This window comes from Zophobas morio, unplaced genomic scaffold, assembly GCF_036711695.1.
Source record: "Zophobas morio isolate AGI-343-1 ecotype UQ-CSIRO unplaced genomic scaffold, CSIRO_AGI_Zmor_V1 ptg000012l, whole genome shotgun sequence".
Classification (NCBI taxonomy): domain Eukaryota; kingdom Metazoa; phylum Arthropoda; class Insecta; order Coleoptera; family Tenebrionidae; genus Zophobas; species Zophobas morio.
In genome coordinates this window covers 25,264,957-25,289,961 of record NW_026972117.1, presented here as the reverse complement: position 1 = coordinate 25,289,961, position 25,005 = coordinate 25,264,957, and the positions used below count along the sequence as shown (strand labels likewise).

Sequence of the window (25,005 nt, the reverse complement as noted above, 5' to 3'; positions counted from 1 at the left end):
AAGCACTGCCATCTCAAAAACTTATTCTACAGTTGCAGGGTTTCTACCTCTTCGTCCTCTTGCGTATTTTTTTGGCAGCAATAAATCGTGCTTCTTTTAAATTAATATCTATTAATTTTCTATTTTTTTGTATTTAAAAGAAACACCAATTAGGTACCTGCCGCACTTTACATCACTAAGAACAAAGTACTGCCCAAATTATTGTAAAATAAAAATACATACACGATTTTTTTTAAATACTTTATTCAGTTCAGGTCTCTATCCTCTAAGTACTTATATTCAAAGGTAAATCCCTCTTTTTTTCGTTGGCCCCATTTTTCATAATCGAAGTAAATGTATGTTCCCTAAGAAACATAAAATTAAAAATCGTCATTGTTAGTTTCCAGTGCACCTACCTGTTCATATTCTTCATTAATAATCTTGGGTTCTTCGTGCCTCTGAAACCACATCATGTACTTCGTATGAAACCTCCAACTTTGCTTTTTAAGCGCTTTAGCGGCCAAATATTGAGCTTTTGTGCCCTCCATATAATAAAAAACAAAAAATAATGTTTCGTTCGCCAAACGTTGATAAAATTCCACCGTATCGGAATGTGGTAGTGGTGTTTGTATATAGTATGATGGTGTAGGATATGAATTCCTCGGCAAGTAAGTTCTTACTTTTTCAGAATCTGATGGATGTGGCATATGGTAATACGCCGCTTCCATTAATTGAAACTGCGCCTGATGCTCTTTCTGTAGTGGGACTGTGCCAAGAGGGGCAACACCCAGTAAGGGTGGAATATGAGCGTCAGACTTTTCTTGGTTGTGTATTTTGTTCGGTTCTAAAATTACTTGATTGCTTTCAAGTCCAGCTCGATCAATCACTTGTTGGGCCATTGTTTTTAGTGAAGACATTCCATCTGTAATCTAAAAGTAAAACATTATTTTCTCGTTTGGAACGAGCTAGTCACACACCAGCAAATTTTTAAAAATTCGGTTAAAATGATTTTCGTGACATTTAAAAATAGCACAACAAAAACACTTGTTTCCACAATATTTTAACATATTTAAATCATTACGTCAGTTTAAAAATTAATGTGATTAATAAAATTGATTCAACAGAAATTGCTACATTGACAAAGTGCGGACGGATGGTCAAAATTAAATGTGTTAATCATTCAGACAAAGAAACTAAATTTATCGCCGTTGCAAAAAATATTGTATTGTGGTTTTTAGCACGAACTGGTATCTACAACGAACTCAGAGAAGTATTTTAAAATCTTAGTAGTAGTAGTTTGCAAGTATCGAAATTATTTTTTTAAAGAAAAATCTTACATTTTTTGTTTTAACTCCAGTTTTCGAAAAAAATACGTATCACACATAATTGAAAATGTTTTGTTTCCAGCTTACAATCCCACATTTGATTCATAAAAACAATCTTAGGAAGCACGTTTCTTTTACAAACAAAAAATACAGTGGAACTTCCATATAACGAACTCATGATTCATGAAATTATTTATTACTAAATAGTTTTGCAGTCATATTTTAAGGAAGCACGATTTTTCTATCTAGTAAAGGAACTCGTACAAAAAAATTATCATTATTACTATATTTCATGAGATTAATTTAATATAAAGTGGTTTTCAGTCGTAGAATGGTACGCTTCTTCGACATTTGTGTTTTTTTACGTTCTATGACGTTATATTTTTACCGTTTTATAATGTTAACATTAAATCAAGTACAACACGAGTGTATCTACGATAGATCAAATGAAACAGCTACTTTGACACGTTATACAAACAAGCAGATTCAACGAGACATGTAGACGTATTTTTATTTTGAGGTTAGCATTTGATTACATTAATATTAATTTAGTTTTAGACGAATTATAGGAGTGTTGACTTTAATGACAGTAGGGGTCAAATTTAATGTTACTATAGTCACTTGCATATCAAGGTAATGAAGTGTACGTCTAAATCACAAACAACGTTCACACACATATTTGTTTCACGAGGTGTAAATACATTAAATTGCGTAGGATTATACTAGGGTGAATAGCAACAAAATTCACGACAAAGCCTTATCGTAAACTGCAGTTGTAATGCCAATTTAAAAAAGTAAATTCCTGTATCAAAGAAGCGAAGTGTAATTTTTTTATCATTTACTTATGTAGGATTGTTTATGGGCAAAATAAATAATCGTGATTGTGAGTGATACAAAATAACTTCACTGCACCCAAGTTTTTATGAAATCAGCAGATTTTGAAAAATACGCTTTAGTGTTTGATACGACATTGTGTACTCTATCGATTTCTGAAAGGTTGATTGCTGATTTACGCCGTGTATCAAACATATGTTAACACTTTTCAAAAGAATGAGTAGTCTCAAACTACTCAGTATTGCAGAAACTTTAGTGATGCATAATTCAAGTATCTAATTGAACTTACATAATAGATGGTGTGGTGATTGTAACGCAAACCATTATTATCCTGTCTCAGTATTATTTTTAATTTTATTCGTCTATCAAAATTTAGTCCCCTGGTTTTGATGGTTCAATAAAAACTTTTGTAAATTTTGAACATAATTTTTCTTTCAAAATTCGAGCTAAAATTGATGTGATATAATTTTTCGCTTCGACTATGACTTAACCAAAAAAAAAGTACACAGTGGTGTCTAAATACTTCTATGGACGGTACTGTATTAGAATCCAAAAGTTTTAATAATAGATGTGTTATAAATAAAAGTTGCAAAATTTCTAGTTTCGATAATACGAAGAGAAGCAAAGAAAAGCCATACTTCATCATAGTTTACTATAACGCATTTACTAGTATAAATCATATCCATTTTCAAAGAAAACTTAAATTTACAATAAAACTTTCTGTAAAAGAAAACTATGTTTTGATATGTAACTACAGTGGTGTATATTTTATGTAATTATGTAATATTTGTATTTATAATGTTATGATTATCATTTTAAATTTTACAATACACTTCGACAGTAACAATCAGCTGCAAAAAATTTGCACGATATGAAAATTCAAACAAAAATTGTTGTCGCAATTTTGACATGTTTCAAGGGGCGTAAGTACAAAAGACAATAAAGAATGATTATAAATGTTTGTTTAATCAAGTACAGTCGCCTCACCACTTTCAGAAACTTTGACTAAAGTTATAAATCATAACGACAAAGAAACCCGTCGGATTTAAGTACCTTAGTTTACCACAGCAAGTAGGCTAAATACCTCCCTCTGATAACGTTAATGCACCCACTCCAGACAAACCGAAGAAGAAGGGTGCATTAGGCTCCACCTTCTCACCCACCCCATTATTTTGTTTCTTATTCTAAATAATACTAAATAGTCGAAAATAAACCTTCCTAGGACAAGTACGCGTTTTACTGACGCTATAGTGTTAGTTTGAAATCAAGTCCTCCATTGTGACAAAACATTTTTTTGGTTGTGAACTGGTCCTTCATGCAAAACGACCATCAAATTAGGTCACCCATTTATGATCTAACGGATCATAAAATCAGTGCTGGGAGTGGTTTGGTAATCTAGTGATCCAGTGACTCGCAATCAACGCTACCGAGAAACAGCGAGGATCTAAGACATACACGAAGACAAATCGAAAGCACAAAGATGTAAAGGTAATCATTTATATCTATCAACTTTGTTTTGTATTTCCTCATACGCATAGTTAAGCGGTTAAAATTAACTATCAAAACTAACATCCAAAGATGTTGTAAGCTGAGACCCCAGGGGTGGGATTTTGTTTCTGGGGTGGGATTTTGTTTCTATAACGATAAAATATCGGTACCGATAAAATGTGGTCGTCTTTTTCTTTCTCATCTGAAATTTATATTTTCGTCTTAAATGGCAAGGACGAAAATATAAATTTCAGATGCGAAAGAAAAAGACGACCACATGTTATCGGTACCGATAAAATGTGGTCCTCTTTTCCTTTCGCATCTGAAATTTATATTTTCGTCCTTGTCATTTATCGCTTCGTATCGTATCGGTAGAAACAAAATCCCACCCCTGTAACGATAAAATATCGGTACCGATAAAATGTGGTCGTCTTTTTCTCTCGCATCTGAAATTTATATTTCCGTCCTTGTCATTAATCACTTTGTTATCGCTTCATATCGTGTCGGTAGAAACAAAATCCCATCCCTGAGACCGAGACCAAACGATGACTCACTTAGACGTCTTGTTTACGACGTTGCCATGGAAACCCCGCCTCTAGCGCTGTAACTGGCTGGAATCGGATCGCGTTTGAAACGTGACAAATACTTTTCTACTTTTATTGAATGTAGTTTTGTGTTTATTTCCGTCACACAATTTCATCTATTAATTGGTAATAGTCTGCTTTATATCTTCATACTTAATTCATCAATCAAATTGTGCCCCCCTATTTCAAAAGCTCATGAGTCGCCACTGCGAATCTCCAAAATGTATTTAAGGAATTTGATGAAAATGAAGTGAATTATGGTGTAAAAATTTAGGGTTGTCACCAACCATCTCCATGGTGAGATAATGGGGATCAATGACTAGGATGTATTTAAAGAGTCTAAAAGCGTCATTAAATATGCGTGCAATTTAACCCTCATATCTTGCTGGGAGGTTTCTGGTATTCATTTAGAGTAATAATCCCACAATTTTGGGAAAATTCAAGGACAGGGCAATAAAACGATTTTATGGGATTAGAAAGTAAATTCTAATAAGTCTTTAGAATGACTAAACGACCAGGGTTGCCAACCGAAGATTTGTATTTAGCGAGAAAACATGATACAAAAGGCGGAATTTTCGAAATGCTGGTGTTATAAATTAGTATAAATTAATTTATTCATTTTTCTTAGAATTGCAACATATTAATTAGTACAAACAATATTTTAAAAATAAATTCTTTCTTTGGTAAAAAAGTTACAAGTTTAATTTGATTTCTTCGACGTTAACAGAATAAAATTGTAGAATTCTTGACACGTATAATTTTAATTTGAAGCTCAGCTTTTTCATGTTCCAGTAAAAGTCTGTTTCCGTTATTGTTCCAGGATTTATCTGTAGGTATTGATAACATGATCTGGAAAATTGTAACGAAATTTTTAAATTGGGATTGGCCTTAAAAATTGCCGTCCAGTTATCCAGAACAGATTTATCTTGTCCATCACGTACAGCTAATGCTAAAGCTTCTTTTATAACGCAAAATTCGTATAGTTCGTTTAAATAGATATAACAAACTATGTATATATTTTCTTAATGATGTATTTTGAACTATGTTGACTGGGAATATTAATGTTACACCAACTGATTTAAGGCGCCTTGGCATCAAAGCCGCCAAAGCCACAAATTTTCAAACGTTTTTTCTTTGTTATTTTAACAGATGAAAAAAATTGGTCTAAAGAGTTTAGACAGTACTTCCCTCGCTGTCGGAAACGTGACGACTGCATGTCTATTATGCTTTTTTTCGCAGTAGATTTCATTATTTTTTTTGAGTCACCCGGTATATGCAAATTCAAAAAATATGAATGGAATGATAAATTGCAAGTACAGACTCATCATATTTTGTATATTCTAGATAGGATTTATTCGGCAAACTTTTGAGCTGACGTCATCAGTTTTTTGTAGAAGATAACCAAATATATTTTGACTAAAAATTTATTATGCTCTTTATAACCTTAAAACATTTGCAAGATTTCAAAACATTCGGTTCTGGAGTTCCTGATTAAATCAATAAAATACATTTACCAATTCATTAATTTTTTGGGTCACCCTGTATATGCAAAAACTATGAATGGAATGATAAATCACAAGAAAAGACTCATCATATTTTGTACATTTTAGATAGGACTTATTCGGCAAAATTTTGTGGTGACGTCATAAATTTTTTAGGGGGGATGAGCAAATACATTTTGATCAAAAACTTACCATGCTTATAACTTTAAAACACCTTCAAGATTTCAAAGCATTCAGTTTTGTAGTTCCTGAGTAAATCAGTAAAATAAATTTACGCATTCATTATTTTTTTTTAAGTCACCCTGTATATGCAAATCCAAAAAATATGAATGGAGTGATATATCACAAGCACAGACTCATCATATTTTGTACATTTTACATAGGATTTATTTGGCAAACTTTTGAGCTGACGTCATCAAGTTTTTGGAGGGGATAACCAAATATATTTTGAGTAAAGATTTATGATGCTCTTTATGGCCTTAAAACATCTGCAACATTTCAAAACATTCGGATTAGCAGATTCAAAATTAAATTGCAAAATGTTGTTTTATAATTTTGATTTTTTTTCCAAAAATCTGGACGTTTCGGGTAAAAACTCAATTCGGAGTCGTAAACTACATGTTTAGGACTATATTATTTTATACAATTTAAAACCCATTTACTATGTACAATTTTGAAGTTACGTCATCACATTTGTGGTGGGGATGATTAGACAAATTTTGGTTAGCGTTTTACCATCTACATGATATTTCTAATATAGCTACAAAATTTCACAACAATCGGTCCAGTACTTTCGGAGATTATCTGTCTAATAAAAATCCGGGACGGCAGACAGACGGAAATGGGAGACCTATTTCTTCGTCTTCTAGGGGTCATGAAAGATCGAGAAAACGTAAAAGTAGAGAGTCAACCGACGGACTCGATTACAATACTTCCTTTGCTTACGCCCGGGAAGTAAAAATATGGCCATTGTTTCCGATACAGTTTTTTACCCACTACCCCGCTATTCCCATATTTTTGAAAAAAAACCTTTCATTATTTAAAAAAATCCAAAAAACGTTTAAAACTTAGAACGAAATATGATCGTTAATGTTGACCGTTTTAAAAATTTCAAAAAACCATTAAATAGAATATATTTTACACTCGCCGGCTATTCTTTTCGTTTTCGTTCAATTCATCAATTTTTTGTATAAATCCCAAATTAAAAAAATTGGTCTAAAGAGTTTAGACAGTACTTCCCTCGCTGTCGGAAACTTGACGACTGCATGCCTATTGTGTTTTTTTTCTCATTACATTTTTGTAGTGGGAATTTAAAAAAAATTGTGATGACGTCATCAACATTTTTGCAAGGACACGTATATCAGTTGGGATAGATGTAGTGTAATACTAAGAATAAAATTATTGTATTCCCAAATTTTCGGGAAAATGAATTGGGTCGTTTTGAATATTGATTTCTTATAATCAATAAAATAACGAAACAATTTACTCACGTATACGGCGCCGGTGTGTAATATCTAGAGAGCGGATTTCTGTCGGGCTAGGCAAGGCCAAACTCGGTACGGCTCGTACGGGATGCGAATTCATTGCGGTTGCGGACTGCACTTCGTTTATTTGAGATTAGAATAACGCTGTTTCGTTGCACTCTGCTGTTAATTCCCGTTCTCATTTACTTAGCCGTTTGATTAATAAATCGTTAATTATATTTATGGAATTAGTACCGATTAAATTTAGTGATTATCTATCACCCGGCGATCCAGCACGTCCCCTCCCATAATCGTGACGTAGCCCGACACAAATCCGTTGTCTAGTAATATGAGGGGCAACTGAAAATCGTTTATGTATAAACATTCTTAATTTAAGATGACAAGCGTAACAGCATACGTGAGAGTCAAACAGAGAAACTGTAAACAAAACGACCATCGGTTTTATTGCTTCGACTTCCGCTTATTATATAAAACATTGGGTTTTATTTTAATTCTTGACGGTGAAATTCACAATTGGTTGATTATAAACATGTCTGTTCTACATTCGCGGAACCAAGTGAGCGCATAAAACAAATGCAAGTCTGTAATGTTAAAGTCGATGTAAATAAGCGTACTACCCTTATGTTTCAACCGAGTTTTTCCTTTAACAAATTTTGTGTCTACCAAATTGGGTTGGTTGGGGTGTAATACTAATAATAAGTGTTGCCTTTAATTTAATCAATAAAATAAATTGACTTCATTAATTTTTTTGAACCACCTCTTAAGAAAATCTAAAAAATATGAATGGAATGATACATCACAAGTACAAACTCATCATATTTTTTGCATTTTAGATAGGATTTATTCAGCAAAATTTAAGGGTGACGTCATCAATTTTTTTAGGAGGGATGAACAAATACATTTTGAACAAAAGTTTACCATGCTTATAATAACTTTAAAATATTCCCAAGATTTCAAAGCATTCGGTTTTGTAATTCCTGATTAAATCGATAAAATAAATTCACGCCTTCATTAATTTTTTTGAGTCACCCTGCATATGCAAATCCAAAAATATGAATGGAATGATAAATCACAAGTACAGACTCATCATATTTTGTACATTTTAGATACGATTTATTCGGCAAACTTTTGAGCTGACGTCATCAGTTTTTTGTAGAAGATAACCAAATATATTTTGACTAAAAATTTATTATGCTCTTTATAACCTTAAAACATCTGCAATATTTCAAAGCATTCGGTTTTGTAGTTCCTGATTAAATCAATAAAATAAATTTACGCATTCATTAATTTTTTTGAGTCACCCTGTATATGCAAATCGAAAAAATTTTAATGGAATGATAAATCACAAGAAGAGACTCACCATATTTTGTACATTTTAGATAGGATTTATTCAGCAAAATTTTGTGGTGACGTCATAAATTTTTTAGGGACGACGACCAAATACGTTTTGATCAAAAATTTACCATGCTTATGATCATTTTAAAATATCTTCAAGATTTCGAAGCATTCGGTTTTGTAGTTCCTGAGTAAATTAGTAAAATAAATTTACGCTTTCATTTATTTTCTTGAATCACCCTGTATATGCAAATCCAAAAAATATGAATGGAGTGATAGATCACAAGTACAGACTGATCATATTTTGTACATTTTAGATATGATTTATTCGGCAAATTTTCGAGCTGACGTCATCAAGTTTTTGGAGGGGATAAGCAAATATATTTTGACTAAACATTTATTATGCTCTTTATAACCTTAAAACATGTGCAAGATGTCAGAGCATTCCGTTTTGTAGTTCCTGATTAAATCAATAAAATATATTTACGCATTCATTAATTTTTTTGAGTCACTCTGTATATGCAAATCCAAAAAATATGAATGGAGTGATAAATGACAAGTACAGGCTCATCATATTTTGTACATTTTAGATATGATTTATTCGGCAAACTTTCGAGCTGACGTCATCAAGTTTTTGGAGGGGATAAGCAAATATATTTTGACTAAACATTTATTATGCTCTTTATGACCTTAAAACATCTGCAAGATTTCAGAGCATTCGGTTTTGTAGTTCCTGATTAAATCAATAAAATATATTTACGCATTCATTAATTTTTTTGAGTCACCCTGTATATGCAAATCCAAAAAATATGAATGGAGTGATAGATCACAAGTACAGACTCATCATATTTTGTACATTTTAGATATGATTTATTCCACAAACTTTTGAGCTGACGTCATCAAGTTTTTGGAGGGGATAAGCAAATATTTTTTGACTAAAGATTTATGATGCTCTTTATAGCCTTAAAACATCTGCAACATTTCAAAGCATTCTGGTTAGCAGATTAAAAATTAAATTTCAAAATGTTGTTTTATAATTTTGATTTTTTTTCCAAAAATCTGGACGTTTCGGGTGAAAAGTCGATTCAGAGTTGTAAACTACATGTGTAGGACTATGTTATTTTATACAATTGAAAACCCATTTACTATGTACAATTTTGAAGTGACGTCATCGCATTAGTGGTGGGGATGATTAGACAAATTTTGGTTAGCGTTCTACATGATATTCTTAATATAAGTACAAAATTTCACAACAATCGGTCGAGTACTTTCGGAGATTATCTGTCTAATAAAAATCCGGGACGGCAGACGGACAGACGGACAGACAGACGGAAATGGGAGACCTATTTCTTCGTCTTCTAGGGGTCATGAAAGATCGAGAAAACGTAAAAGTAGAGAGTCGGCCGACGGACTCGATTACAATACTTCCTTTGCTTACGCTCGGGAAGTAAAAATGGGACAAAATTGGAAAATGGTGATTTTGATTCATTTTATGTGTTTTAAAAGTAGGTGTTATAATTCTAATTTTAAACTGTCAATTTGACATTTGATAAAAAAGTTTAAATTACGACAAACCGCTTGTCGTGCATGGACAACTTTGATTAAATTCTTTTTCGATCTCGCGGTAGCGGTTAAACGTTTTAGATTTATTTGATCATAGACCTGTTCATGAAAAATAAAATAAGAAATTTATATCGCCAGGTACTCAACTGCAGATAGTTCGGATAAACGTATTATTAGTAAACAGTCCTATTATGAGGATTCTCTTGTTAACTAGTAGCAATGAAACAATAATTACAACCCTTTGTACCTGCAAAGCTTACAAAGGGATTATATTTTCTGTTCTTATTTATTTGTGTTAGTTTAAAGTTAGTCAACTCGTCAAGCGTTTTGAAAATACAAATTAATTGCAAGATTTTTGGCTTCTTTATCCAATGGAATTATTGGGAACAACGTAATAATTGAAGTAAAATGTTGTTATTCGGCCCGCGATTATAGTGTGACACAGACTGTTGAAAAAAAAATTCTTACTGCAAAATAGATAAATTTAACAAAATCAAATTAAAAACAAACCACAAGTAGTATTTTTAAGTACAAGGTCAGTTGCACATTACTGGACAAAATATATGCTATTTTGTATAATTTTGGAAATTTCATTCTACCCTATAAAATTTTATTGACAATAAAAAGACGGACAGTAGTACAATGGTAAAAATATTTACGGCCAACACCAGTTCACACGAATGTGTAGGAGAATATTTAGCAGGTTGTTGTACTCATAAAATTATGGCCATTTTCGTTCGTGAGTAACGATGGTCTCTCTCCGGACCTGGATTATTCTGCTTTCTAATATCTGCGGATTACCGGCACGCGACAACTTTAAGTTGTAAATATCTCTTACTATTGTACTACTGTCCGTCTCGTTATTGCGAAATTTCGCACAGACAAATTTCTGGGAAATCTTATCTTCAAATCTACTTACAAACCCTCCCACTGAACATAATCCACAAGCGAAAAGATGCAGGTAGAAGCATAAAGTATAGAGGGTTGCAGAATCTATAGTACAAACACAGTATAGACATCAATCAGTATGGACAACTCGTGTCGGCGCCTTTGATCTTTCTGACCCGAATTTTAAGCCGTCATCGGTGGTCGTTGCCCAAAATATTTCTATGTGAATGAAATGAATTTTTGGAAAAGACTTAAAAATAGTGTAATAACAATAACATTTTGTAACTAGTTGATCTTAGAATCAATCAATCAACAATCTATTATAATAAATAATTAATTAAGTGCCCTATAACAGAGATGCCGTGTTGAAATTTTATTTTATTAACTTCTTTTTCATAATGGCTGTAAATGGTTGTAAAATTCAACGTTATTAGAAAACGCTAATATATGTACATTTATTTTTTTTACAAAAAAATTAAACAGTAAACAATGGTCCTATGAAAACGTGAACAACGCTTTTTAAAATGTCTGTGAAAATTACACTTAACTGCTTAACTGCAATAATTACACCGGAAGATCAGCCTTAAAACATCAAAACCAATGCAACTAAACTGCCAAATTTCAAATATTTTACATTAAAGTCACTAGATAACCAAAGTACCGCAGTTCAATGTCCCAATGTGTAAGAAAGAGAAGTACCTTGCGTTGCGCGCCCTCATACGGTCACAAGACAAACGACCACCCATGAAAACGGGTCAGTAAAAATAGTGAGTTGTCTCTACTGATTGATATCTATACTGTGGTACAAATTAGTAACACCATGGCCGACTAGTATAAAGATTATGGCCTGTTCAAGAGGTACGATACGTGTTGCCATCTATTAATAATTACACCTAATAATTTAGCAAAATTTTAATTTGACTTGACATTATGGGACTTCAAAACGTGTAATGGTGGTTTGTTTCGGTATGAATGCCTTTGTGCCTTTCAAAAAGTGTTAATAATTCTTTTGTCGTTTTTGAATTATTAATAGATGGCAGCACGTATGGTACCTTTGGCAGTCCTTTAGACAGGCCATAATCTTTATACTAGTCGGCCATGGTAACACTCTAACACTCGAGTGCATTTCCGATCTCACTGCCAAGGCACCTTAATGATTTTAGTTCCCACCCGTGAAGTGGCATTTTTCATTATTTCATTTTATTTTAGTATACAAATAAACCAGGTATAAAAGGATGGGGTGCATTAACGTTATCAGAGGGAGGTATTTAGCCTAAGCTACTCACTGTGGTAAAGTACTTAAATCCAACGGAATTATTTGTCGTTATGATTTATAACTTTAGTCAAAAAGTTTCTTAAAGTGATGAGGCGACTCTATTTAACGAGGGGTTGGAAGAGATAGAAACCCTTGAATGGATCAAACTGGCTATTGTAAGCTTTATGGACCCGAACAGCAAGGATTATTACTAGAGCTGTGCGGTCGAAATTTAAACGCTTCGAATCGACCCCTACTACGGCAGACCAGCGGCTCGCAGCCGATGTTACGTATCGCGAAGAAATTTACGCGAAAAATAATGTTCACTGAAAATCAGTTGATGATTTTAAAATCCATATCCACGAAATAATAAGAATAATAATTTTAATAATGTTCAAGTGTCGGTCTCGTTGACAATAAAACGATTGATGTGAATTATGAAAAATAATACACAATGGGAAGCGAGAAGCGAGGAAGGCAAGACTGCAGCGGCCTGCACTGCTGGCCTGATGGGACGGATAGTGGGGATAAATAAATTTCAACCGCACAGCTCTAATTATTACTGTCCATTGTTGCCACAATGGAGCTGGAAAGTTTTACTACGTATATGTCAAGTGAGTTAAGTTATACAATGGCCAGTTTGCATTATAAGGGTGGTTTGGCTTAAGCTGCTTCAGTCATAAAAGTTTTACTAGGTGTATGTCAAGTGAGTTTAGTATATGGTTTCCCCAGTTCTAATTCGGTTTTACGATAGTACTCCATTATGTAAAAGTTAACTTCCTTAACAATAGATTACTACTGCCGGTAATGAGACAGTCATAAATAAGTATTTAACTATGTTGATACCATTATACTGTATAATGGTTAGATCCTTATTTATGAGTGTCCCAACATCGGCAGTAGTAATCTATTGTTAAGAAAGTTAACTTTTACACATCATAAAATCGAATTAGAACTGCGGAAATTTTTGGCTTTTTTGAATAAATTTTGACAAAGTCGAAGTTTTATTAAATTTGTTTCAATTATATTAACATGCAGCTACTGCTCGAGATTTGTTAAAAATTGATACAGCTGGCATGTCGAACCAATTGATATACATATTTCAAAGTTGATTTGACAGTTTTTTCGAAAATATCAATCATATTGACGCTAAAGGTGCATTTACATTGATATTTTTTGAAATAACAAGAACAGACGGCCCAGAATTCCATGTCCCTCATAGTACAACAAATTTAAAAATATTAAAAACGTTAAAAAGTCATTAATTATAGACTACACATTGGTACCTTTGTAGTAGTGTGGGGGCTGGCAAGTCCCACAAAATTAATTAATTAATGGTATTAATTAATTAATTTGGTAAATTGTATAGCACTTGTATATTTGAATATAATCTGTATTTAATTACTTCCCAGTATCACCCCGAAACTTTCTCTTTGTCAACCTGCATGTCGTAAAACCTATCTTTTGTTCACCCTTCTCAGTAATACTTATCCGTTCCCAGATTTCAAATACCTTCCAAGAACCCTTTAGACACAACTGTTTCCAACGCTTTCTACCGACCTTTATTTTCATTTCAAAATCATACACTAATGGAGTCTTCCTTCAACTGCCGTACCAACAACATCAAAATAAATACGCCAAAACGCAAGTACTGTTCCAATCACCTGATCACCCCACGGTAGCAATGTTTTTATATTTCATATTTTTTTATTTTTCATTTTCGCTCTTTACTCAAATTTTTCATTTGTAAATTTGTAACAATTTTACCTTTTAAAATAAATCGGTGCCAAAAGCCCAAGCTAGATTTTGCTAACAATTACAATTAATGGAATTTGGTAAATTATTTTCGATTATTAATCTTTAAGTTCCAGCTAAGCATACCAGTTTTCTAAAATATAGACTTACAATCAAATTTAGTTTCTGAAATATAACTATGGATTGAAAATGAAGGTAGCTACCGCACAATGTAATACACAATACTACAATATTAAATAACGTTTTATAACTTTTTGTTCAAATCTAATAAAGCAAGGTGGTGATACGTCTACCGTCACGCTATTTTTAACGTACATAAGTTGTCAGTGACCATCTATTGTCCACGAAAAATATTTCCATTGACAATTAAAAAATCCTCCTACCTTGTTCTCCGTCGTTGGTCCGTTCATTAGTTGCTGCATGTGTGTAACATCTGCATTAGTCATCGGCGACGTTCTGCTGCTATTATTAAGTTCAGGACTGATGCTGTTTTGTACATGCTGTTCGTTGAATTTCTGAGATACGTTATTTGAGTTTTGTGAAACCTGCACAGTAAACAACGCAAGTGGAAAATGCAGAAATCAAAAACGTCCCACTTACATGTACACTCGTCGAATTTTGAGTATGCGACGACACGTTTGAAACAACAGCCGTATTATTTTGCGCTTGAACTTGACTATTGTTTGTTATCACAGAAGACATAACAGTTTCCCCATTGGCTAAAGAGAAGAACGCTTGAGTAATGCTCAAAAAGTAAGTTTTGTTTCACTAACTTGCGTTTGCTTTCGGCGTGGTGGCAGTTGCAGCGACTGTGGCAAAGTTTCCAGTTGAATTCAACTGAGACGCCACTGGTGATGTTTCCCTTACTGACTGTTTACTAGGGGTACTACTAACTAGGACAGGTTTGCTGCTAGGTGTAGACGTCGTACTGTTACAACTGTAACTCAAAATGGAATTGTTGTTGGTGCTGTTCATCGCTGACGTCGCTCGGACCGCTGTTGGTTTAACAGGCTGAAATAATAAATATGAACTGTAGTGGATTTTAGCTTGTTCTTTCACTATTTAAATAACCAATGTTGTAATTGATTTTATGTTTTTAAAGTCATTAAAGTCATGTGCATGAAAAAATGTGCTATGAATTTAACACATATTATATGTATAGAGAGAATAAAAAAAAATAAGAAAAAAAAGAGTCCTACGTTTATATTTATTTCTAGTGCACCACAATTAGTAGGCTAATTGGTAACTCGTGGCTAAATAACGATATCAAAATGAAATAATAAAAGCGCAAAAAATATCACATTGTCTTAAAAATTTAGAACTATTAATATGAACTTTTGTAATATCTTGTTGTATTGAATTAAAATATGTTTAAAAATTATCACCATTATTATTTTTTTTATAGTTTTCAAATACATATTAAATTTACAAAATTGACAAATGAATTAATTTACACTTAGCAAACAACGAACATTTTTATCAATTTCTGAAACTTGGAAACATAAATTAAAGACAAAAAGTGTGCAAAACCAAAACAATCTTGTGCAATGACCTTGTATCAGTTGTTTACAATTTAAATTATGATTTGAGCAACACTGAAAAACCGAGTTTTCACTTTTTTGCGTGATTTATTTGCTTAATTTATTGTCGCAAACGACTGCGTAAAAATTGCAACATAATAACTTATAACACTTACTTTAAGAGCGTCTTTGAAAATTGCTTTCTTATCAGCTTCATTTGAACTATCACTGGAATGGTTATAAGGTTGTCCCCCTAACGCCGGCGACGCAATTGGGGATGATCCCGAAATAATAGAAGTTGGTGTTCCGCCAGTTTCGTTGCTGTCAGTTGTGGCTGATGAAGGAAGCCCGACACCTGATAATTCTACTTCATCCAGCCCAATTATATCATCATAGATAAATTCATTATCCTCAAAATCAGGTTCCATTGAAGACTCTATGTAATATTCAACATTGTCTTTTATCCTTCGTATCTGCAACACAATCGCGTGGTAAGTCGTTCGGGGGAATTGGTAAATCAGTACTTGAGAAACTTCAACAGACATATTATCAAGCATTCGTAACAACGTTTCTAATTTTCGTATGTGAAACCTGTGCCTTTCTAACCTTCCTTTTAATTCGTCCATTCTTTCTTGTTTATCTTTATCAAGTTTCTTTTTCTTGTTGGCTAGTAACGACTCAATTTCACTTTCAAAAGCATCCGTCTACAAAGAATTCTTACACATATCTGGGACCACGGCCAAACACTTAACTCACTTGTATATTTAATAAATCAATGGACGCCACTAACCAATGCTGAATTTCCTCTCTTTCCTTCTGCGCTGGATCTAGTTTTTGCGCAGCTCCTAAACCCTCTTTTGAATATGCTTTCGTTTTTGTTTCCCTTTCGACAACTTTAAATCGTTCCATTTGCTGAAACACACAACTGTCACGTCCGAAATCTTCATCTAGTGTACAAATACCGTTTCTATTAGCTTTCTATTATCCATAAGAACACTTTTGTCTTTGATTTCGGCTGAAGCTATCCAACTTTTAATTTGATCTCGAAGCCTCTGGAGCTTTTTGATTTCTTTTTTGAGATCTGCTTCATATTTCTCCTTTTGGTTACTATTCGTAGCATTGTGAACTTTTTGCCAAATATCCTCGAACGTTTCTACACCTTCTGTTACTTTTTTAAGGCAGCGATCGATTTCTCCTAAAAACATAATCAACTTTTATCGTCACTTTTGAACTGAAATCTTCCTAGAATCCACATTTGACCATGTTTATATTTGGGGGTTATCATATGTAACCACATCCTTATTTACCACAATGATTCTAAAATTTACAGAGGAATACTTGTTTGTGGCGATCTGACGCTCGCAATTTCATTTTTTATGAATAAACTTTCGATTTTATTAAAAAAATATTGTTCATAAGTACATCGACACAGTGACAGCTTGACAATTTAGGGCTATGTTGTATGTCAGTTTTGATAAATAAAGTGACTGAAGTAAAGCGGTTACGATTCAACTATTCAAAAACATAATAACATGTAAATAAAAATACATAAAAACAGGACTTCACTTGCTATCAATACAAGCAGGATTTATGTAAATTTTCTGGGGTATTGTGTTTTTCTAGTTTGAAAACAGGTACAAGCATGTTAAAGGTAGACCTCTGTACAACATATTTTAGATGTTGTGGTGTTTCTTTACCAATTAGCAGGTATTATGCGTAAATTAGAATGCAGTTACATAGGCTCTTCACTTCCTCACCTTGTAATTTTCTAGTAGCAGCCATGTCGGAATATAATCAGTTCATAATTAAAATCGACACTAAACCGTTATTTCCAAACACTTAGAAGTACTTCGCCATATAATATCGCTTCGAATAATTAAATATTTATTACATAAATCACTTTATATACAGATAATATTTCCAGCTTTGGAAGTTACTCGAAAAATCTCAACCATAAAACAATTCTGTCTCACTTCACAAAGAATTGTCAATACAGCCAACACAATAGGAACGCCAAGAAACTAAAAATAACCAAACAAATTCTGCCAACATAAAATTTAAAAATTAGCCGCACTTTGTACGCAAGTGCATTTACGTGTCCGTTTTTTTCGCCACAACTTCTCTGTTTTGAAAACAAAAAGCAATTGCTTGTTGAAAACATGTATAGATAAGCTTCATTTTTATCAAGTTAATGCATAACGCGACAATGCCACCACTGTTACCAGACATATGTCACTAAAATAGTTTCACCTTGGTGATTTTTATCGCTCGTAAATGTCAAATTCTGAATGTCAAAGGCAAATAAAAATTTTCACCGAAACCAAGCACAAATCTAGAAAAGAAACACGTATTTTATGTATGAAAATTTGCCATTCAAGTGGTTTTTCTAAATTTTAGTACAGTTAACAATGGAAGACAGTGTATTTGAAGACTGGGATGAATTAAGTTCTGATTTTAAAGAATTGGAGGTTAGAACATTATTAATGTAATGTCTTCAAAAACTATCAAATCGAACTGTTATTGTAGGTAGCAAATAAGACGTACTTAGAAAAGTTAGATGAACTCGACTCCTACCAGAAACAATGCCTCAAACATATAGAACATCAAAATTACAGACTTAACATCATTGAAAATTCTCTGAAGGAGTAAGTGTATCATTATCATCATTAATTGATTTTATTGATAGTAATCAGTCAATATTGTTGTTATAACTGAATTACTTAGCCTTAGTAAACAACCAGAGTGTAAAGAAAAGGTTGATGTTTTGCATGATGGGATTATGAAAAGAAGAGCCCATTTACATGAAATAGAACAAACTCTTCCTAAACAGAATGGCATTTATCTTAAAATTATTTTAGGAAATGTTAATGTTTCTATAATCAACCGGGAGGCAAAGTATGTTTGATAAATTAACAGTCTCCTATAATACCCTGATCAATATAAATTTCAGATTTAGGTACAAAAATGAGTATGAAAAATTTAAACTGGTATTAAGCATCATTGGGTTTGTGATGTCGGTGTTAAATTTGTCAGTTGTTTTTAGGTAAGATTACTTTACACCAATAAGACAAGTTTAATATTTTAATGGGGTATTTTAGACCACTAGAACTCAGCTTCATATTTTTGTTAGTGTGGTATTACTGCACACTGACCATCAGAGAGAGCATTTTAAAAGTTAATGGGTCTCGAATAAAGGGATGGTGGAGGTTGCATCACTTTTTATCGACAGTAGCGGCAGGAATATTGCTAATTTGGCCAGATACACCTACATGGGCACAATTTAGAAATCAATTAATGTGGTTTAGCGCATATATTAGTAATTTTTTAGATGACTAGTTTGTTATCATTTTTTGACATGTTTATTTTAGGTGTCGTTCAGTATTTACAATTTAGATATCAAAGTGGAGTTTTATATCGATTAAAAGCACTAGGTGAAAGACACAATATGGATATCACAATCGAGGGATTTCATTCATGGATGTGGCGAGGATTGAGCTTTTTATTACCATTCTTATTTTTTGGATATGTCATCCAACTCTATAATGCTTATGCTTTATATTTATTAAGTTACTCCCCTACGTCTACGTGGCACGTAAGTAATAATACTTAGGTGTGGTGGTAGTTTTTATCTTTAATAATTTGTTCTAGGTGCCTGTTTTAAGTTTTATGTTCTTTATTTTATTCATTGGTAACACTGCTACCACGATTATGGTCATTCCAGACAAAGTGAAAGAAAAAGTCAAATTACAATATCGTTTTATGAGTCAAAGGTTAAGTGGTAACCTTGTGGTGAAAGAGGTGAATTGATTATTGTTGTTTGTTTTTGGTATACTTTGTTTTCTTTTTGTAGAATGAACATAATTGCTCGAAGAAACAAGAATAAATCAAGCAGGTAACATATACTTATCTGTGTATCTAATTTTTATGTGGTGTATTTATTTTACATAATGTAATAAAATTTTGAATCTCAGCAAAAGTTATGTGTTATGAATTAACAAAAGCTTTTCTAATATTTTGCTTACTTATAAAATAGCTTTTCAGTTTGTTCAAAGTTAATCAATTAACGTTAAGTAAGTTAGATACTTGCAAGAGTTGGACATTTATGCTATTGAGAGCAATAAAAACACTACAAAAGTAATCATAAATTGTTGAAAGTTTGTCTTTGGTTACTCAAATCAAACTTTTATATTGGCGGTGGAAAAAAATCCATATTTTTATTGCTCTCTCGGAACGTCAAAAGTGTTACAAAATAACATAAGGAGGCTGGTAAACAGTGGTGCTGACGTCATCAACTTTTTAGTAGGGGTAAGTAGACCAATTTGAATAGATTCAGTGTAATATCTACTGTGGTAATACTACTATTAACAGCATTCGTGTAATAGAATTACAGGCAAAAATGAGGTAAGCTGTTTAACTGATTTACTGAATGAAATAAATTGCTTCATATATTTTTTTGTGTGTGACATATGTGTAAACTTTTCAATAAAATAGGAGTGTATGAAGAAATTGTATGCACAGAAGGGCGCTTTTCTGAACATTTCAAATGAGCACAGCATACAACAACCTTAAAACACGCCTATAAAATGTTAAAGCAATCGGTTCTGTAGTTTTTTAGATTACATGGTAAAATTCTCTGTTAAAGATTTTTTTTTAAAGACGTACCCGTGTAATATGTATGGTAGTTTTTGAGATCACTTGCCGAATAAAATTGCCAACAGACCGAAAGGTATAAAAAAAATCATATTCTAGCAGATATGGAACGTCGAGAAAATATGAAATTAGCCAGATTGGTCCCATAACAATACTGCCATAGCTTACGCCCGGAAAGCAAAATGTTATTTTGAAGACATACTTATAACACCGAATTAGGACTCCGCAAAAAAATTATAGGTGCGTAAAACTTTAAAACTCGTAAAAAACAGAAGTGTGGCTATAAATTGTAATCGTCAACAAAAGTGGAGGAACTCTTGATATTATGGAGGAAAGAAACTTATTTATTTGTCCATGCTTGGTGTAGTCGGGCCCTAGTAGCAGGGGAGTGCATTTATTACTGCAATAAACTTTTTTACCGACGTAATAAAAAGTTTCTGTCGTTGCCACAACCTCTCTGAAATAATAAAGACAACAATATTTAATAGCTTTTATCCAACAAAAATTGGTGCAGGTTATTTAAACAGAAGATCCCTGACCCGTGGCCCCTGAAGTACAGTACAACTGATACAACATATCAAGCTTTTTCGAAAAATTGTAAAATTTGATTTTGGAAATTTTGTTTTTTTTTTATAATAACCTTTATAAGTTAAAATAGATATTATATGTATGCACTGTCAAGTGAGCAAGAAACATTTGAGAAACATTTCAAATGAAACATAAAGTTTAAAAAATGAAACAATTCTTAGAAATATTTTTGAAGTGTTTATAATAACTTTCGCGAAACACATTTCTTTTACAATGTGTTTGAAGTTCGAAACGTTTCCAGTGAAACACAAGATGCGCACAACCAATGCGCAACCCACTTGGCAGTGTCAGCAGTGTTCGCTACATGTCCAGTAAACTTGTTTTGTGTGTGAATGTGAACTAAATAAACTGAAATTTTGTAGTTATTTTTGTGCAAAATGGTAAGTATTAAACTTTTAATGTAGTTTTTACGATTTGTGATGTGATACATGTACTCATGTCATCATCGTCGATAATTTAGGTTTAAAATTATGACTTAACCACAAACTAATACCAGTGCATTTAAGCGGGGTTTTAGTCTTCGCGGAATGACGTAGGTATATAAGGAATAGTATGTATCTTGATGTGGTTATAATAAATACCTACTTTCGCGCTAATTTTTCAGTTTTATATTAGAAATGAGTACCTGACAGTGTTGGGGACAGATACTTTTAAAATTATCTAGATATAGATATATGGAAGATAAAAGTATCAGACATTTTGCAGAGATATTCCAGCAACGTATAATTTTCCAACATTTCAGTGAAACATTTCTGAATTAAATCAAATGTTTCATGGATCAAATAAGTATACCAAGTCAGAAATGCATCTGAGACGAAATTTTGTTTACGGGAAGTGAGTTTTTCCATTAATAAATTTTGCGATGACGTCATCAGCATTTTAGCAAGAATACGTATATCTCTTTATGTAAGCATTGTTTTAATATATATACCTAGATACTTAAACAATGACAAGTAAGCAATGTAATGCTGATAGTAACAGTACTGTATTCCCGAATTTTCGGGAAAATGGGGTGAGCTGTTCTTAATCTGATTAATTAAATAAATTGCCTGCTCATTCATTAATTTTTTTGACTCACCTTGTATAAGGAAATCTAGAAAATAATCACGGATAAGTAGAATTTATTCGGCAAAATTTTGAAATGACGTTATCAATTTTTTGGGGAGGATAAACAAATAAATTTTGATTAACGATTTACCATGATGCAGTCACCTTAAGATTTCAGAGTAAAGTCGAATGCAGAACGAAAGAGGCTATCACGTGGTCTGCCTATAGTGTCAATTTATATAAACACATATTATTTTTGCCAAATTTAATAAATAATAATAATAGTTTTTAAGAATGTGATTACAGAATTTAGATTTTCTTTAATATTTGAAATTCACAATGATTTTTTGAAAGTAAGACTTATTTTTGGGAAGGGGGTGGAGGGGGTGAACACACCTTCCTTGCTAAAGCGGCTACCCATATTAGAATAAAGTTGTGACAGAGTAAACATTGATTAGTAAAATTTGCTATTCAAACGTACCTATTGATCTAGTGATTCATAATTCCTGCTCAGTCATGTGATTAAGCAAACGAGACCCAGTCATACGACTAATTAAGCAATTATTTCCAAATTTCTCTTCGTTTTCTAATTACATATTATCTTTCAATTAAGCAAACATTAGTTTTTTTTTTAATTTAAATATTAAGAGCTGCCACGGATATATAATTATTAACAAAATACTTTCAGGAACTAGTCGGTTAGTGTGGCACTTTCAGGCTATACTTGCTATGCTGTTTGTGAAAATTAAATTTTAGTGTCAAGTTCTCCACAGATTCTCTTTCATAATAATATAATAATTATATATAAATAATACAGAATGTGATGAAAAAATGACGTATAAGCTCGATGGTACATGTTGTTAAAAGTTCTTCGACTTTTCGATTTTTCGAGTTTTTATTTTTTGGATTGCCAGTTTTTCGTTTTTTAAACTTTAGATTTTTCAATTTTTCGACTGTTTTATATTTCGATTTCTCAATTTTTCAACTATTCGATTTTTCGATTTCCCGAGTTCTCAGTTTTTCTATATTTTAATTTTTCAATTTTTCCATTTTTAACTTTTCGATTTTGGCCTATTTCAGTTTCTTAATTTTTCGATTTGCCGGTTTTTCGATTTTCTACTTTTCGGCTTTTTGATTTTTAGATGTTTCGATTTTTCAGTTTTACATTTTTTTTTTAATTTTCGAGTTTCGATTTCTCGATTTGTTTTTTTTTTTAAATTTTTCGATTTTTAAATTTTAGATTTTCGATTGTTTTTTTAATTTTTTGATGTTTTAAATTCTAGATTTTTCGATTTTTCAGTTCTTGAAAATTTTTGAATTTTTCATACGTTGACGTTTCTGAGTTTTCAATTTTACGATTTCTCAATTAATCTATTTTTTGATTTTCTCATTTCTCGATTGCACAAAGTTTCGATCCTCCAGTTCTTCAGTTCTTCAATTTGTCGATTTCTCAGGTTTTTGATTTTTCAATTTTTTAAGTTTGCGACTTTTCGACTTCGCTTTTTTGACTTTTCGATTTTTCAATTTTTCTCCGATTTTTCTATTTTTCCATATTTGAGTTTTGGGATTTTTTAGTACCTATTTCGAATTTTCGATTTTTCAAGTTCTGGATTTTTCGATTTCTCAACTTTTTACTTTTTGCATTTTCAATTTTTCGTGTTTTAAAATTTTAGGTTTTAGGTTTTTCGATTTCTTAAGTTTTCAGTTCCTTTATATTTCAATTTTTCAATTTTCGGAATTTAAATTTTCGATTTTCCAATTTTTTTTTATTTTTCGATGTTTCGATTTTTCAATTATCCGATTTTTCAGTTTTTCACTATTTCTATTTTTCAATTTTTCGGCATTACATTATCAGTTTTGGTAACTTTTCAATTTCTAGTTTTTAAGATTTTTCGATGTTTAAAATGTTTGATTCTTCGATAATTTCAATTAATAAGCATTTAAAATATACTTTTTTCCGTAAATTAGCAAGTATTTGTCAGGAGTATTTTATAGAGTCAAGGTTTCCTTAAAAATCATCTTTGGATTTAAATGTGATACATTTTTGTAGCTAAAAGCATCTAAATAATAACTATTTTTTGCAGAAATTCTGAACGCTTAATTATTAGAGTGGATATTGGCCTGAGTGCGCTCCGGTCTGTGGATCAAACAAGTTCTTAGGCGACAAGCTATTTCGATATCTCAATTTTTCGACTTCGCGACTTATCGATATTTTGATGTTTCGATTTCGCGTTTTTTTCAATTTTTTGATTTCGATTTCTCAGTTTTTTGATTATTCGTCTTTTCGATTATTCGAGTTTCCAATTTTTCGTTTTAGTTTTGGAATTTATGTATTTAAATTTTTCGATTTTTCAATTTTTGGCGTTTCTAAATTTTTGGATTTTTGGATTTCCCAACTTCTGAATTAATCGATATTTTAAAATTCCGATGTTTCGATTTCTCTGTTTAAGTTTTGGGTTTTTTTCAATTTTGTTTTTTTATGTACTCAATTTTTAAAAGTTAGCGCGTTTTTAAATTTTAGATTTTTCGACATTTTCATCTATGCGATATTTTAATTTTAGGATTTTTTAGATTTTAAAAATTTTTGATTTTTCGGTTTTGACAATATTTTGATTTCTCCTTGAAAAACGAAACATTGCATATTTGAAAAAAAGCCGCTAGGAGCCCTAAAGATTCTGTAAAATTCATTCCAAATAAAGAACTACACCGATCCTCGAAATTTTTAAAAAATATTTTAAAAACAAAACGCAAGAGACCCTAAGATTTTTTTATATTAAAAAAAGATACTAGGCGCCTGCAAGGCTTTCTCTTTTAAATGCAAAAAAATTGTCTAAAATTATTTAGACAGATCTTTCCTCGCCTCTAAAGTAAAAATATATTATCAGTACTTGCTTAACTTCAATCGTTTATGTTTATACATTGAAAGAATGCGACAATTAAGCACGCAGCAAATTATCTCCTCAAAACAGGGGAATGCAGCAAAACGTTCTGAATATTATTTCGGGTAAGTCGATGTTACTATGACAATTTTTATTTTATCATTATAAATGTAGGCGGGCGCAACATTACTGTATTCTAAAATTTCCGAGCCCCGGCGTCCTCCACAAACCAGTGCTTGTATATTGGTATAAAATGTGATCATCTAAAAACGAGAAGGCAAAAAATCGAATAGTTTGTGAGGCTTATAATATTATAATGAAAATCTTTT

At 32.1% G+C, this 25,005-nt stretch overlaps 2 protein-coding genes across 2 annotated transcripts; one reads left to right on the top strand and one right to left on the bottom strand.

Moving 5' to 3' along the window:
- Positions 1-212: 212 nt before the first annotated feature.
- On the bottom strand, positions 213-17,505 carry LOC135128101 (CCR4-NOT transcription complex subunit 3). The gene is made up of 10 exons (XM_064054945.1): positions 17,270-17,505; positions 16,475-16,707; positions 16,269-16,424; positions 16,037-16,216; positions 15,689-15,985; positions 14,766-15,003; positions 14,593-14,711; positions 14,376-14,537; positions 396-908; positions 213-344 (listed from the first exon to the last, which is right to left on the bottom strand). The coding sequence occupies exons 1-10, from the start codon at positions 17,292-17,294 to the stop codon at positions 246-248; spliced, it is 2,022 nt and encodes a 673-aa protein (XP_063911015.1). The 5' UTR covers positions 17,295-17,505; the 3' UTR covers positions 213-245.
- A 232-nt stretch (positions 17,506-17,737) lies between these two features.
- On the top strand, positions 17,738-19,488 carry LOC135128104 (transmembrane protein 120 homolog). Its single transcript, XM_064054954.1, has 8 exons — positions 17,738-17,980; positions 18,039-18,157; positions 18,237-18,407; positions 18,463-18,555; positions 18,611-18,828; positions 18,881-19,104; positions 19,161-19,310; positions 19,363-19,488. The coding sequence occupies exons 1-8, from the start codon at positions 17,921-17,923 to the stop codon at positions 19,393-19,395; spliced, it is 1,068 nt and encodes a 355-aa protein (XP_063911024.1). The 5' UTR covers positions 17,738-17,920; the 3' UTR covers positions 19,396-19,488.
- The last annotated feature ends 5,517 nt before the right edge of the window (positions 19,489-25,005 follow it).

Excerpts from the sequence above, each read along its gene's own strand:
- LOC135128101 (XM_064054945.1), bottom strand. The coding sequence starts at position 17,294 with ATGGCTGCTACTAGAAAATTACAAG. Across the intron at positions 16,708-17,269 it reads TGCTACTAGAAAATTACAAG|GAGAAATCGATCGCTGCCTT; the intron begins GTGAGGAAGTGA and ends TTATGTTTTTAG. Across the intron at positions 15,986-16,036 it reads TGTCTGTTGAAGTTTCTCAA|ATACGAAGGATAAAAGACAA; the intron begins GTACTGATTTAC and ends ATTGTGTTGCAG.
- LOC135128104 (XM_064054954.1), top strand. The coding sequence starts at position 17,921 with ATGGAAGACAGTGTATTTGAAGACTGGGATGAATTAAGTTCTGATTTT. Across the intron at positions 17,981-18,038 it reads CTGATTTTAAAGAATTGGAG|GTAGCAAATAAGACGTACTT; the intron begins GTTAGAACATTA and ends CTGTTATTGTAG. Across the intron at positions 18,829-18,880 it reads GTGGTTTAGCGCATATATTA|GTGTCGTTCAGTATTTACAA; the intron begins GTAATTTTTTAG and ends TGTTTATTTTAG.